Below are 17,223 nucleotides of genomic sequence, written 5' to 3' on the forward strand. Positions count from 1 at the left end.
TCATTGATCATCAGAGAAATGCACATCAAAACTATAGTAACATGTCATCTCACCCCAGTTAAAATGGCTTTTATCCAAAAGACAGGCAATGACAAATGCTGGAGAGGATGTGGAGAAATGGGAACACTGGATTTTGTACACTGTTGGAGGGAATGTATATTAGTACAACCACTACGGTGAACAGTTTGGAAGTTCCTCAAAAACACAAAAAGTAGAGCTACCATAAAGATCCAACAATCCCAGCACTGATAGGTATACACTCAAAAGAAGGCAAATCCACATATCAAAGAGATACTTGCACTCCCATATTGGTTGCAATACTGTTCACAATAGCCAAGATTTGGAAGCATCCTAAGCGTGTATCAACAGATGAATAGATAAAATGTGGTACATATATACACGAGATCCTGTAATTTTCTACACGGATGGAACTGGGGGTCATTATGGTAAGTGAAATAAGCCAGGCACAAAAATACAAACTGCACGTCCCCACTTATTTGTGAGAGCTAAAAATGAAAACAACTCGGAGGTAGAGTAGAAGGATGGTTACCAGAGGCTGGGAAGAGTAGTGAGGTGTCAGGGAGAGTGAGAATGGCTAATGGGCACAAAAAAATAGAAGGAGTGACTAAGATCTTGTGTTTGATAGCACAACAGGGTGACTATAGTCAGTAATAATTTAACTGTACATTTTAAAATAACTAAAATAATATAATTGGATTCTTTGTAACACAAAGGATAAACGCTTGGGGTGATGAATATACCCCACTTACGGATGTAATTATGCACTGCATGCCTGTATCAAAATATCTTATGTACCCCATAAATATACATTTTACCCACAAAAATTAAAAATTGAAACAAAATGAAATTACAAAAAATAATCTATCGTTACAATACGTAAAAGAAGTATGTCATATGAGATACACACATATTCACTCGTATACATAAAGCAAATAGTCAAGGAAAGCTTTTGCTTTTTCAGTAAGCTGTTGTTATTACTGAATCTGTACTTGGAAATAAAATACAGGTACATCTGAGGATTCAAATCCATCTTATCCAAACTCAGGAAACAAAAAGATTCTGCTAAACTTTTAAGATTCTACTGTTTAACAGAAATTATATCCATCACTCTCTGAACCTTTTTCTTTTTTTTGAGATAGAGTCTCACTCTGTCGCCCAGGCTGGAGAGCAGTGGCACAATCTCAGCTCACTGCAACCTCTGCCTACCGTGTTCAAGCGATTCTCCTGCCTCAGCCTCCCGAGTAGCTGGGACTACGGGCGAGCGCCAGCACACCTGACTAATTTTTTATCTTTTTAGTTGAGACAGGGTTTCACCATATTGGTTAGGCTGGTCTCCAACTCCTGACCTCGTGATCCGCCCACCTTGACCTCCCAAAGTGCTAGGATTACAGGCGTGAGCCACAGCGCCCGGCCCCACTCTCTGAACTCTTACTCTTGCTATCCAGAACTCAGGAACTGAACAGATGTGAATGGCCTGCTATCCCTCACTATCCAGACTCTTATCACCCAAACTCAGGATATAAATACAATAGATTCAGACTGCAAATACTTGTGAATCTTAACATAAATTTTTAATATAATTTCACAGTGTTTAAAAAACTTCTGAGGATTTTTTAAGTAATATGCAGTACTCTACTAAATCCCATGAACACTAGCTGCAAAACATCTTAGAAAATATCTTCTTGTACCCTATTTCTCAGCAGTCTGTTGGAGCAAGGAAGGCAGCTATTAGGTTATTGCGCCTCAGCTCCAAACTGCAGCACCCCTACCTGTATTCTGCTTTGTGGTGGCTGCACTAAGAGTCTCTGTAAAAGCTCTCCCAAGAAGAGGCACTCAAGATGAACTGAAAGGCTGGAGGAGGAGGAGGAAGAAAAGACTGTATCTTCCTATGTAATCTTTAGGTTTCATAAGAGCATTTCCCCAACACAGGCTTCTTCAGCCCTATAGCAGCAGGTCCTTCCAGTAGCAACAAGTGAATCCAGCTTGCAGTGTTTCCAACACTTCCAGAACTAGCTTCACCATAAACCACTGAGAGACACCAGCATCAGCCAGCAAGGTCTGGGACCCAACCTTACAGAACCCCTCTTCCAAGCTCAGACACCAGCATCGATCATGCAGCAGCTTCTCAGAGGTCTAAGTTTCATTTCTTTGGGGACTTTCCTCTAAGTTCCTAATGTTTTCTCGTTCCCTTTGGTCCCTGAGCCCTATGGGCAGTAGCTGCTTCCTGTTGTGTCTATCTTCGTAATATTTTAGTTTTGTTTTTATCCTTTATGTTACTTAGTTAACATTTATATCTAGTTATCAATTCTATTAAAGTATTATCTCTGTTCAAATACTGATATGATTTCAGCCTCCCTAGAGAATCCTGAATGCTAAAATACTCTCATGTAGAATATGATGCTGTTACAGTGACTTTTGTTGAAATGCAATTCTACCTATACTAGCAAGTAAAGTAGACCAAAGTGTCACAACAATTTGATTACAATTACAGAGTATACTTAACTATCACTACAAACTATTCTGCAGTCATTTTTTAAGGCAAATTTAGAGGGCCTTTTTCTAATTCACATATAATATCTACTGGTATAAAAAAGGCAAGCTCTGTTTTCCCAAATTTTCTACAATAAATATGTACTACTTTGTAATCATAAAAATACAGCAAGTCTAATTTTAACAACAATTCTAACAAAGTCAGATTAAACAAGGATCCAATATCATCCACAGAAAGTAGTACTTGTTTACCTTACCCTAAATACTTAAGGAGACTGAGGGAGTTTTAATCCATTTACTAAATACCCTCTTCCAACCAACAAATTTTTTATACTTTCCTTCTATTCACTACCTTCATTTCCACATAAATTGCCCACTCCCACTCATACCTGTGCCTACAAACTCCCACCTGCCTATCCATTTTCTGATTCCCAGCCACATGACCAGTTCTTCTCCACCAACTCATTTGCTTCCTGTCTTGAGATTAGTCACTTTCTAGATATACAGATACTATATACATGGTAGTACATACAAGAGAGATAAGACAAACAAGCCATGTTTGTCAGTAGGTTTGAGTTACTTTAAGAGTTCTGGCTGTACTCCTATTTGGGCAGTGTAGTTTGCAGGGACCATTTCTGGTTTGGGGAAGACTCTACGGGAAGTAGACTAAAATTTATTGTGGTTATTAAGTAATCCAGTTTTTCTTCCCTTCTTCGTCTCAAAACAATACTGGCTTCCACCAAGAAAAATCGGTTACAGACAATCGTCTTCTATACATAAATCTAAGAATGGGAATCCTCTGTTTCAGACGTGGACCATACAGAATATTACAGAAATGAAAGACATACATAAGGACAGTAAATATCATGACTCTGATGCCATAGGGCTTCTCAGTTTATAAATTAAATGCTAGATATACAGTTATATCCCAACAAATTCTGATTGTAGAATATTGTGCTAAGGAATTACAACACAGTGAGTAAATTGTAACATAACTTATATTACCTCTTCTCTTTCATCAAACAAAAGTTACACACATATTATTCCTAATCCAATGTCATATAAAGGCTTAACCTAAACATAAATATAGTATTCACATAGAGATTTAAAATTTCAGTCAACTACCTTAATATATGAGTGTTTCAGCATTTCACACAACTAAAATATCTTAAGGAAGTCTAACCAGTAGAAAGTGGACGCTAAAGAAACAACAGTCATTTTACAAAAAAAAAAAAAAAAGCTTTTCTACTGAGAAATAGGACAGTCAGCCTTGACTTGCAAAACGTCAAGTACATAAAAACTACAAAGGTAACTTCATTGTTCATTGTGTGTGTGTGTGTGTGTGTGTGTATGTGTGTGTGTGTGTGTCATTCCGGAAAATCAGGATTGCTCTCAAGCGTAAGGATTCCTTGATTTCCAATCACGGTTCTGGCAATTTTGTATCTCTCCTCTCTCTCCTTCTGCCCTCCAAAGCTGGGCAATTATAACCCTTCCTCATCTACGCTGCTGCAACCACAATGACCTCCTCCATTGCTCCTCAAACATACAAGGCAGCCTCCTGCCTTGGACCTTCCTGCACTCCCTCTGTGCCTAAAGAATGCTCAACTACCACTTATCCAATATATGGCTCACTCCATCATACTTTAAGATCTTCATTCAAATGTCCCCTTTTTTAGTGAAGGCTTCCCTTAGGACTGGCCTGTCTAAAATAACACATACTCCTATTATTTCCTATTCCTCTTCTCTATTTTTCTCCTTAACCCTTATCATATCACTAACAGATATTTATACTATTTTGTCTATTAATTGTCCCTCCACCAAAATACAAATTCCATGATTACAGGATTTTTACATGTTATGCTCATTGCTATGCCCCAACATTTAGAATAGTGCCTGACAACAGTAGATGCTCAATATGCTAGATGAATAAATGATATGGCTGACTACACAACCACATGTAACTAGTAGGTCCTGCCATCAACACCTCATACTCTAAGATTTCAATTAGCAGATTAGGTTTAGATTATTTTTCACTCTGGGAACCATGACAATCCCTCAGGTGCCAATATGAAGGTAGAACATGGAAGCCTAAGCCAGCAAAAACAGTCACACATTTATCTGTTTTGCTAATCTGACTTCACATATTAATTGATTGGCAAAACTGATCTGGTGACTTCAAAAATCTGAAACCACAGGGTTGTATACAACAAAACAGTTCCTACTTTTTACATTTCTCATGTTTTACTGTAAATGAGAGAAATCTAGATATTATGTTTTTACCATCCCTTAGAAAGAAATTAAAATTAGTATCTTCAGTCTTATTTTGATTGCTACAAAGGCAATCAAAATTTACTATGTTCTAATTAAATTGAGTAGAAAGCAGATTAGCCTTTTTTTTTTTTTTGAGATGGAGTTTCGCTCTTGTTGCCCAGGCTGGAGTGCAATGGCACAATCTCAGCTGACTGCAACCTCTGCCTCCTGGGTTCAAGCGATTCTCCTGCCTCAGCCTCCCAAGTAGCTGGGATTACAGGTGTGAGCCACCACACCTGGCCAATCATTTTGTATTTTCAGTAGAGACAGGGTTTCATCATGTTGGCCAGGCTAGTCTCGAACTCCTGACCTCAGCTGATCCACCCGCCTCAGCCTCCCAAAATGCTGGGAGTACAAGTGTGAGCCACCGCACCCGGCCCAGATTAGTCTTTTTAAAAGAAACACAAAGAAGTGTTAATTATGTTGTTTCATGTACAAATTACCACACTATACTCAGTTCACTAAATGAAGATTAAAAGCATATCCAAATCCCATTACCACAAAAATTTCAGTAAGCAGAAATATCATTCCATTCCGCCAAATTGCACTACTTGACAAAACAAGCTACAATATTTTTTTCTGAATCTCACCCTGAAATTCATTGTAATATAAGGTGACCAGTCTAACTTTTAAAATGTTACATGTTCTAATAAAGAAAAAAAAAAAAAGAGCACTCACCTTAATGAAGTTACAGATGGACAAGCCTGTCCATACAAACCCATCTGGCCACAAAGAGAATCTGAAAAGTAAAGAAGAGTTAGTTATCAGATGCTGCAAAGTAAATTAAATTAAACCGTAAGTCTCGCTTTAGATTTACTTTAAAACACTCTGAAAACAGAAGTAAAATGCTAAAAGAATCACCCTTATCAGAACACAAACTTACATGAAAGAAAAATGCCACAGAGTCATAAGAGGGATTACACTAAGACAGACAAACATATCAGGAAGCCTACAGACATATCAGGAGGCATAACAGAAATAGATACACTATAACTGTAACATCTAAAGAAGCTGAGATTTCGTAAGATTTAACAAATGATTATGGCTATGTTATAGAGAGTGTCCAAACTGTTTCAGTAGAGTCCTAGGGATTCTAGAAAGGTGCCCAAAAGCTACCAGAGTTAACCATGCAGGTTTCAACCCCCAAATAAGTGCCCCACCAAATCTATTCTTCCAGCAAAACAGTGCTACCTTTATTGGTTTTAAATATTCGACTTCACAAAGACTTCATCTAAGAAACAGTTCCACTGCTTTAAAAAAAAAAAGTAGTAGTAGTAATAGTAATAGTAATAGTAGTAATAATAGTAGTAATAGTGGTAATAGTAATAGAAAATAATAGTAGTAATAGTAATAGTAGTAGTAGTAATAATAGTAATAGTAGTAGCAGCAGCAGTAGTAGTAGTAGCAGCAGCAGCAGCAGCAGCAGCAGCAGCAGCAGCAGTAAAGAGAAGCACTGAAACAGAAAGAGCTTTGAATTCAAATTCTAGGTTTTAGGTTCAAATTCTAACAGTGGCACTATTGAGACCTTAAAGAATTTATATAACTTCAATGAACCTCAGTTTCTTCATCTGTAACATGGGGCTAATACCACCTACATAACTTTATTCAAAGGGTATTAAACTCCAAACTTGTTAGAATTAAATAAATCAACAAATGTAAAAGTGTCTATCAGCACTACTATGGAGCACATGGGAGAGTATCAGTATTTTCATTAGGCAGAAGGATGATCCACAAATGCCTAATGGTAACATAAATGGGATAAGGTAAAATGGGTTTAAGTGTATACATACGCATATACTGCACAAGTGGCGGAACTGTGAGCAACTAAAGAGAGCATGTTCAGTCTGAAGGGATCAGGGCTATTCCCAGTTCTAGTCAATTGTTGCTAGGCAGGAGCATTATACGCCCAGCATTTTAAGAACTTCCAATTTTTCAAGAGAAACAAAAAAAATCCAAAATTTTATCCGCAATCTCTTGATTTTTTATTTTAACTTTTTAAAAAAACACAGGTGGGGTCTCGCTATGTTGCCCAAGCTGATCTTGAACTCCTGGGCTCAAGTGATCCTCCTGCCTCAGCCTCCCAAAGTGCTAAGCTTACAGGCATAAGTCACTGCACCTGGCCCTGATTTTCATTTCCTAAATACTACGTGGGCCAAACGGAAACTGGATTTTGCTCCAAGTCTGTAACCTTTGGTTTGAAAGGTGATTGAAGTCCCTGCATCCAATAATTATCCCGCATACACTGAAGAGAGAGACAGATAAGACACTTCTATTTCTGCCAGAATGACAGGATGGATGGCTCGATCTCATACCCACTGAAAATAACTAAAATGCTGAGTAAAATATCTTTAAATCTTTGCATATAAATCAAAAACTTGACAGAAAATCAGGTATGATCAGAATCCAAAAACTAAGTGAAACAGTAGAAACCAGAAAGGTATGCAGAGTACTGATACCAGCTTTCCTTCACCTTTAGGGCATTATGCCAAGCACTATGAATTCTGGCTTGCAATTCCAAGACCTTATGGGACCCAATGTACAAGATGCAACAACGTTCAGATCTTAACCAAGAGAACTACCAGGAAAACTGCTTTTTTAACCTTAGCACTTAGGGTTGGTGAGGGGATCAAGGACTATGACAGCAGTAAGGTATAAGAGGCAGCAATATTCAGTTCTCAACCAAGTAAACTGCCAGGAAAACTACTTTTTTAACCTCGGCACTCAGTGCTGGGAGAGGATCAGGGACTGTGACAGCAGTGCAAGGGTGTCTTCCCTGATATTTTACAACCACAAGCTGATCTTCCCCTAGATTATGGTTTTAAAAGCTTCATACCGGCCGGGCACAGTTGCTTATGCCTGTAATCCCAGCACATTGGGAGGCCGAGGCAGCCAGATCACCTAAGGTCAGGAGTTTGAGACCAGCCTGACCAATATGATGAAACCCCCGTCTATACTAAAAATACAAAAAACTTAGCCAGGCATGGCAGCATGTGCCTGTAATCCCAGCTACTTGGGAGGCTGAGACAGAAGAATCGCTTGAAGCTGGGAGGCAGAGGTTGCAGTGAGCCAACATCACGCCACTGCACTCCAGCCTAGGCAATAAGAGCAAAACTCCGTCTCAGGAAAAAAAAAAAAAAAGCTTCATACCTAGAATTTTGTTTAGGGTAGCCCTAGGATGGTTGTATCTCCCACCCAAACTTGATAGAAGCAAATGTACATTCTCTCTGGAGGAAATCACCTTTGATCTAGGCCTGGAAAAATTCCCACAGGTAAGATCTCAAAATAAAGGTATTCATAATTAAAAATCACAAAACCCAGAAGGAAATCAGCCACTCATAGCAAAATACAGCAGAAACATCAGTTAGCACAATAAAACCACAAGGAATTCAGATATAAAAATTACTAGACATCCTTGGGACCAGAGTCCGGCGTCGACAGCCCCTCATCCTGGGAAATGGGGTGTGGTTGAAAAGGCAGCCTTCCCCTCAGCTGTCATGGAACACACTTTCATGGGGAACCTGGCGCTAAACTACTCATAGACGACCTGCTTCTGGGTCAGGGTTTTGTACATAGCAGGGCAGCTTTATTTAAAAAAAAAAATTACTAGACATCCTTTTCTACTGTTTTACTGTATGCATGATCTACCTAGTCTTGTATTTTAGTTGCCTATATGTAGATAGATCTCAAATCTTCATCTCTATAGATCTCAAATCTTCATCTCTAGCAGAGATCAATCTCCTGATCTCCAAACAAATATCTAACATTCTGTACCGGAAATCCCAAATTTACCATGTTTAAAACCAAATTCATCATCTTCTCTTAATATACTTCCTTCCTGGATAAAATGGCACGGCCTTTTCATCTAAGAATGGCTTTCAGGTTTCGTGCTTAACTCTTTACTTTTCGTTAGAGCAGACTAATTTTTTTCCAACTCTTAGTCTCTATGAGGAATTACTTCAGTAAACACTCCTGGTCTCTTAGCCCACTCCTCTCCAAAGAGGTAAATTGGTTAGTACATAGAGCTAACTTAACAAAAGAACTGAGTTCCAGGGACTCAGACTCTTTTCATTTTTTTGAGACGGAGTTTTCACTCTTGTTGCCCAGGCTGGAGTGCAATGGCGCCAACTCGGCTCACTGCAACCTCTGCCTCCTGGGTTCAAGCAATTCTCCTGTCTCAGCCTCTCAAGTAGATGAGATTACAGGCATGTACCACCATGCCTGGCTACTTTTTTGTATTTAGTAGATGGGGTTTCACCATGTTGGTCAGGCTGGTCTTGAACTGCTGACCTCAGGTGATCCATCTGCCTTGGCTGGGATCCCAAAGTCCTGGGATTACAGGCTTGAGCCACCACGCCCAGCCCTCAGTCTCTCTCTTCCCTCTCCATCCAGGATTCTACAAGGCAATGATCTGAGTGTGTCCGCTCTGCTGACCCAAACATCCTCTAGAGTGAACTGTCCCATTGACAGATGGGGATTAGGGCCTGCAGAAAGTCAGTCAACTCATTTGGCTCTTAAACCTAAGTCACGTTCTACAATACAGGTTTTATCAAAAACAAAGGCAACTCCTTTGAAAGTTAAACACAGAGTTACCATAAACCCCAGCAATTACAGGCATATATATATCTCCAAGAGAATGTAAATGTTCCTACAAAACCATGCACACAAATGACTGTTTGCACACAAATGTGCAGCATTACTCATAAAGCCGAAAAGTGAAAATAACCCAAATGCTTGTCAACTAATGAATGGATAAACAAAATACGGTTTATCTAAGTAATAACCATATAAGACACAATGCAACTTCATTCAGCCATAAAAAGGAATGAAGTACTTTTACATGCTACAACATAGATGAACCTTGAAAGCCTTATGCTAAGTGAAAAAGACACAAAAGACCACATGCTGTATGATTCCATTTATATGAAATGTCCAGAATAGGCAAATCTATAGAAATGAAAAGTAGACTGGTGGTTGCCAGGAGATGAGGGAAGAGAGGGAGATTGCACATGGGAAGTCACTGCTAGGAGGTTTCTTTTTAGAGTGATGAAAATGGCCTAATTGATAGTGGTAATGGTTGCACAACCTTGTGAATATATTAAAAACTACTGAATTGTACACTTTAAAATGGTGAACTTCACAGTATGTGATTTTTACCTGAATAAAACGCTAATTTTTTTTAAAGGTATTGTCTTGCTTCTTCATCTGTAGGTTGTTATTTCTCAGTCAGTTCAAAACTCAGGCAAGGGAAAATGATCTCACATACTGAATTGTCCAAACATCAACACCCTTAGTACCTCCAATAAGTTACCATTTACTACCAAATTCTAATTTTTAATTAGCTTTCTAATCTGCTCTAGCTTCAATGCCTTAGTCCCAGTGTTATTCATTTTTCCTCTAGATCACTGTCCTTAAATGACATCCTGAACCCTAGGCTTATTGACTGAAAGAACAAACATATACCAGTCTTCTCCCTACCCAAGCAATTGAACAACCAACGGGGAAATCTCACAAAAGAAGACTAAGGTTCACATTGAAGTCAGGAAATTTTGAAGTCCTCCAAGTCACAAACAAATCTCTGTGGCATCAAGTATAGTTGAACAATGATATTAACTCATTCAATTACATCCATATTTACATGGTTTTATTTGGTGCCAACAGCATAAATCTCCAAATCTTTTGAAAACTAATATGTATCAAGAAAGAGTAGAATGACACAACCAGAATATGAGTACTAAAAGCCAGTCATTACCTAATGAGTATGCTGCAATACAAGCTATTTACTGTATTATATTCCATTACCAATAGAAAAGCATGGAATTCCTTTTAACATAAGCAGTATTCAAGTATACATTAAACTGAGTTACAAATGATCCACATTTAGGAAGAAGCCATCACAACACACTAACAGTTGTATAATAACATATTATTTGGGGGCATGGAGTGAAATAGAACTAAGTGTTTTGAAAAAGCTCTGAATAAGTTCTTTTTGTTTTTAAGAGATATAGTCTTGCTTTGTTGCCCAGGCTGGAGTACAGTGGCCAGATGATAGCTCACTGCAGCCTCGAACTTCTGAGCTCAAGCAATCCTCTTGCCTCAGCCTCCCTAGTATCTGGGACCACAGGTGCACACCACTGCATTGGGCTAATTTTTTTTATTTTTTGTGTTTTGTAAAAATAAGGTCTTGCTGTGTTGTCCAGGCTGATGTCAAACTTCTGGCCTCAAACGATCCTCCCACCTCAGCCTCCCAAAGCACTGGGATTACAGGCATGAGTCATCACACCCAGCCCGAAATATTTAGGAGCTCTCTCCCCTTTCCCACCTACACAGAAATGTAACGCTTTATAATTTACAAAAAACTTACTACCATTCATGACCTTGTGGCTGAAGACTCAACACTGGAATCCCAACTATTGACAATTACTGTGTGACCTTGGATATGTTAACTTCCCTAAGGCTTAATTTCCTCCTTCATAAGAAAGGAAAAATGCAGTAAATGCCTCAGTTACTATGACAGTCGTTTGAATGAAAGCATTAGCGTAACACCAGACAAAGGTAAGAATTAAACATTTGTTAAAACTATTACACTCAGGAATGGAAAACCAAACGTTGTATGTTCTCAAAAGTGGGAGCTATGAGGATGCAAAGGAGTAAGAATGATACAATGGACTTTGGGGACTCAGGGGAAAGGGTGGCAGTGAAGAATAAAAGACTACACATTGGGTATAGTGTACACTGCTTGGGTGATGGATGCGCCAAAATCTCAGAAATCACCCCTAAAGAACTTATTCATGTAACTAAGCACCACTTGTCCCCAAAAACCTACCGAGATTTAAAAAAATAAAAATTCATTTATTTTATTTATAAAAAAAAAACTGTTACAGCTCTAGAGATCAAGAAGCTATTCCTTTTTTTTTACTTCTGAATTCAGCCCTATCTTTCCAAAATACTTGAAAGTATAAAATTCACTAACATCCATGAAGAAACAAACCCTTTGATTCAAGAAACTTGACTGAACATTGTAGATTATTATACCATTAGTCACAGGTAATCATTAAAGCAGTCGCAGAAATAACCTGTATCCTAATCAACCCAAATAGAAGAAACGTGCCAGAGGGAAGAGTAAAGGGACAAGAATCCTGATGAGTGAGAAGCAATCAGCTGTTCATCCCAGCTCCTCTAGCTAAACCTGAAGGCAGTGGTACAGCTTGAGCTAAGAAGTCATCTGCTTTCAAAGAGCAATTAAAATCATGAGGCTCTTCAATCAGAAGAGAGGCCACATAGATAATTAAGACAAACGATTAAAAAAAAAAAAAAACTTGAGGAAGTTGGACTGCAGACAGCAGCAAGTGATTTAAGAGGGAGAAACGCAATAGTGTTCAGTGTAGATCAGGAAGTTTTAAAAACTGAAAAGAGAATACTGGCTTTTAAAACAAGATACTACTACTACATTGAGCGAGTTTTGTGGAATAGTGAAGGCAAAAATTAGCATGGATAGGGGTTAAGAATCAGGAGTGAAAGAAAAATAATAGTTTAGCTACAAAGTGTATTAAATTAAGTAGGAAGTGTAATAACAGAAATTATAGATTAAGAATTCAGGAATGGTAAAGAATGTTAGAACTTTCATCACATTATCTCTATTACCCTATTTTATTCTTCATAAATAGAAACAGAAAACAGGAAAGCTTGTCACCATCTGATATGATTTTTATTTCTCCCTCATTAGAATGTGAGCTCCATGTTTCATTCTCTGTTATATTCCCAAAACCTAGTATAAAGCCAGCATTCATATTTTTTCAGTGAATGAATAAACCAGATTCTTCAAAAGTTGAGGGGAAAAAAGAAACTTTACTTAATACAGTCTTTTGTATCCACCAGTTTTCTCTACTTCTAAGCAATTTAGGACCAGTCTGCAGTTAGAAGATGGAAGTTAGGTATCCAGAATACACAAATCTTACAACTCAATAACGAGAAGACTAATAATCCAATTTAATAATGGGCAAGAATCTCAACACACATTTCTACAAAGAAGACATATGAATGTCCAATAAATACATGAAAAGATGTTCAGCATAATTAATCACTAGGGAAATAATTTTTTTTTTTTTGGGGGGAGACAGAGTTTCGCTCTTGTCACCCAGACTGGAGTGCAGTGGTGTGAACTTGGCTCACTGCGGCCTCCAACTCCCGCGTTCAAGTGATTCTCCTGCCTCAGCCTCCCAAGTAGCTGGGATTACAGGCACGCACCACCATGCCCAGCTAATTTTTTTTGTATTTTTAGTAGAGACAGGGTTTCACCATGTTGGTCAAGCTGGTCTCAAACTCCCGATATAAGGTGATCCGCCCACCTTAGCCTCCCAAAGTGCTGAGATTACAGGCGTGAGCCACTGCACCCAGCTGGGAAATACAAATTAAAACAAGACACCACTTCATACCCACTAGGATGCCTATAATCAAAAAGACACAAAATAACAAGTGTTGCTAAGATGTGAAGAAATTCAAACTTTCATGCATTGCTAGTACAAGCGTAAAATAGTGTTGCTACTTTGGGAAAGTTTGGCAGTTCATCAAAAAGTCAGACATTAAGAGTTACCATATGACCCAGAAATTCTATACCCAAGAAATGAAAACATACATCCACACAAAAATCTGTATAAGAATGTTCACAGCAGTATTAAATCATAATAGCAAAAAAATGAAAATAGGCCGGGTGCAGTAGCTCACACCTGTAATCCCAGCACTGTGGGAGGCCAAGGCAGGCAGATCTCTTGAGCCCAGGAATTCAAGACCAGTCTGGGCAACATGGCAAGATCACATCTCTACAAAAAACGCAAAATTTAGCTAGGCACTGTGGGTTGTGCCTGTAGTTCTGGCTACTCAGGAGACTGAGGTGGAAGGATCAACTGAGCCCAAGAGGTAGAGGCTGCAGTGAGCTGTGATCGTGTCACTGCTTTCCAGCTCAGCCACAGAGCAAGCCCCTGTTTTGTTTTGTTTTGTTTTGTTTTGTTAAAAACATGGAAATAATCCAAATGCCCATCAACTGATGAATGGATATGTTATATCCACATAACGGAATACTGTTTTGACAATAAAAAGGAATAAATGTTACAACATGTATAACCCTTAACAACATTATGCTAAGTGAAAGAAACCAGTCATAAAAGATTACATATTGTAAGATTCCATTTACATCAAACATCCAAAACAGGCAATGTTAGTAATTAGATAGCAGTTTCTTAGGGTTAGCAGTAAGAGAAAAAGTAAATGGAGAATAGGGACTGACTGCTATGAGGTATGGGGTTTCTTTGCAAGGGAGGAGAAAAACATTCTAAAATTAGACTGTAGCAATGGTTGCACAACCCCATGAATACACTAAAAAACACTGAATTTTACACTTTAACTAGGTGAACTGGATGGTATGTGAATTATATCTCAACAAAGCTGTTAGGAAAAAAAATAAGTTCAGAACCACCACACACAAATGTTTTTATTCCTGCTTCCTGCTGCTTCTCTCACTAGTGCCACAGGATCCACTCCCAAACCCCACAGCTGGAACAGCAAAGGGAGAGTAAAAGTAACTACCTCACCAGAAAACAACTCTAGAAAAAACAATTACTTACAAATCTATAACCCCTTGAACCATTCAATAGTTTTTTGGTGGCCTCCACTATTTTCAAACCATACTGTTTATTCACTAAACACATTTAATGAAGATACATGTGCGACCAATAAAAAAGTTTCATACACCTGAAAAAATTATCAAGGAAACTACTAATATCTACAAATCGACTACTTAGGCTATACCCCCCTCTCCTCCTAAAACAAGACCAGGGCCAGGAGGAGACTAACAGAAGATGAAAAAAATTAGCTTTGGCTTTTAAAGACTGTTTTAACAGTAGGAAGTATACGTAACTGCCTCTTTTCCTCCGTATTTTAGGACTAGTGTCAATAAAACAGGTGGTGAGTGTGGGGAAGGGGGGCTTCCTGGCCAAACATCACACAGCTATAACTTCTTCCAAACCCCAAACCTTACTTCCTGCAATTTATGTAAACAGATCACAGGCCACCCTCTTCAAACTAAATCATAACCCAAGCAAATAGCACAAGATTCTATTTCTGGGTCTGTCATTAACTCACTAGATAATCCTGAGGCTTCAGTCTCTCTACTTTGCTCAAAAACTTAACTACCTCATATCTGGTCCCAAAATCTTATCATGTGGTCTAATGAAGACTTTCCCAATTTACAGATTTATTTTTACTGAGAACCTGACAAAGGTATATGAAATTAGATCACATTGTAGGTTTAAATACCGAAATTATATGGTATATGAAATAGATCACATTATATGTTTAAAGGTATATGAAATTAGATATATGAAATTAGAGGTATATGAAATTAGATCACATTAGATGTTTAAAGGTACATGAAATTAGATCACATTATATGTTTAAACCACCTTTATTGAATATACACGAAAAATGAAAAATCCAAAAGATTATCTACTAAAAAATGTTGAACTCTTACATTTTAAGCAACATTTAAAGGTATTCACTAAACAAAGAATAAGCTTTTGGAGGGCTAAAGGCTATGAGGCTTTAAATTTGAGCTCAGTTATATTTAGAAAATCAAGATGCCACTTCTCTGGATCCTGTATCTTTATCTTGGGCATTTGATTCATGTGCTTTGCCTGGTGTAATTCAAAGCAACAGATCCTACCCATGTTGCTGAAAACTCCACTGAATCTAACAGAACTTACTAGCTGTCAGAGGAATAAAATGCTGTACTGAAACTGAAAAGATAGGAAGCCATAAAGTCTCCACTGCCAGAGATGTTTCACAAAATAAAAATTACCTGCCTTGTTCCCAAAGTCAGTAAACAAACCACTACTGACTTTATAATCATTTCTATCCCATTCCTGGAAATCCTGATTTAGGTGAAACTTGGGAAATCTAGTAATTAAAAGTTATCTCAGGTGATTCTGATGTAGTCTGATTACTGGTTTAGGACAAGGGTAGCAGAAAGGTTTCATATCATTTGTCAATAATGCTCAATAGGCAGCAGCTGCCTTAAGTGCTACAAAGAGAAAATAATGTCTAAACACAACCAGAAATTAGTAGTCTGCCAAGGACATGGTGAGGGGAAATTGGTAACATGCAAATCATTTATCTGTCATCCCTGATTCAGTTAGACCACTGAATGGACTGTTTGCTAGGAGACTTTTGAGGTAAGAAGAGATTCAGGTCTGGATTATTTACTTTTAACTGGCAGAAGCTCCAGCTGACTCTAGAAAGGTAGGAAACAGAAGAACAGACCTGGTGTATGTACCAGGACTCTTCAAAATTGTACAAATTTGTACAAAATTGTACAAATAAATCTGTAAATTGGGAAAGTCTTCATTAGACCACATGATAAGATTTTGGGACCAGATATGAGGTAGTTAAGTTTTTGAGCAAAGTAGAGAGACTGAAGCCTCAGGATTATCTAGTGAGTTAATGACAGACCCAGAAATAGAATCTTGTACTGGGTACTTATTAAGCACCCAGTATTATAAAGAAAAAGAAGACAGTATGACTTTTGCTCTCCAGATGTTTACAATCTTGTTGGAGAAATGAAAATTCTACATAACATAAAGGTGGGTTTTTAAAATAAAGCAAATAAAAATATTTTTGTGCCACTTTGGATAATAGTGGGAGCCAGTGGAAGAATTGAGTGACAGGCCAAAAACAGTCAAGTATGAACTGACTCAAGAGGAAACCAAATGTGGGTTCCTGATCAGTACATGATTAAAGAGATGTATGAAGAAGATTCCACTGTCATCATTTTCCAGGAAAAAAAAAAATGGGAGACTTTATCATCAAGGTATGATGTATTGGAGGACAAATAATCCACTTCATGTTGTTTCTGTAGGCATCTGTCCCTACCACTGGAATGCTGGCTCCTAGCAGGCCATGTACACATTGAATTAACTTTTTATCTCCCATAATGCCTAGGACACATTCTACACATAATACTCCAAAATGATTGCTGAATTGTCATCAAAGAAGAAAAAATCTAGCAGATATTTCAAAAGGAACAGAATTTGGTACAGATAAGAGACGTGAAGGGCCAAAGGAGTCAAATTATCCAAAAGGGGGGCGAGTGGGAAGTGGCTATGGTTCAGTTAAAGGAGATTTAACTTGGTTCCATTTTCCCCCGGGATTGTAAACTAGTTCAACCATTATGGAAAACAGTATGGCGATTCCTCAAGGATCTAGAACTAGATGTACCATATGACCCAGCCATCCCATTACTGGGTATATACCCAAAGGATCATAAATCATGCTGCTATAAAGACACATGCACACGTATGTTTATTGTGGCACTATTCACAATAGCAAAGACTTGGAATCAACCTAAATGTCCAT

The 17,223-nt window shown here is 38.1% G+C and overlaps 1 protein-coding gene across 1 annotated transcript in view; it reads right to left on the reverse strand.

The window, feature by feature from the left end:
* Positions 1–17,223, reverse strand: part of LOC104668995 (forkhead box protein J3) — a 143,184-nt gene that overhangs the window by 112,698 nt on the left and 13,263 nt on the right. The window contains exon 2 of the mRNA XM_030942341.1: positions 5,500–5,560. Within this exon, the coding sequence (XP_030798201.1) occupies positions 5,500–5,543 (44 nt within the window). The 5' untranslated portion in view covers positions 5,544–5,560. The remainder of the gene's footprint in view (positions 1–5,499; positions 5,561–17,223) is intronic.

The sequence above is a fragment of the Rhinopithecus roxellana genome, chromosome 12 (assembly GCF_007565055.1).
Source record: "Rhinopithecus roxellana isolate Shanxi Qingling chromosome 12, ASM756505v1, whole genome shotgun sequence".
Taxonomy (NCBI): domain Eukaryota; kingdom Metazoa; phylum Chordata; class Mammalia; order Primates; family Cercopithecidae; genus Rhinopithecus; species Rhinopithecus roxellana.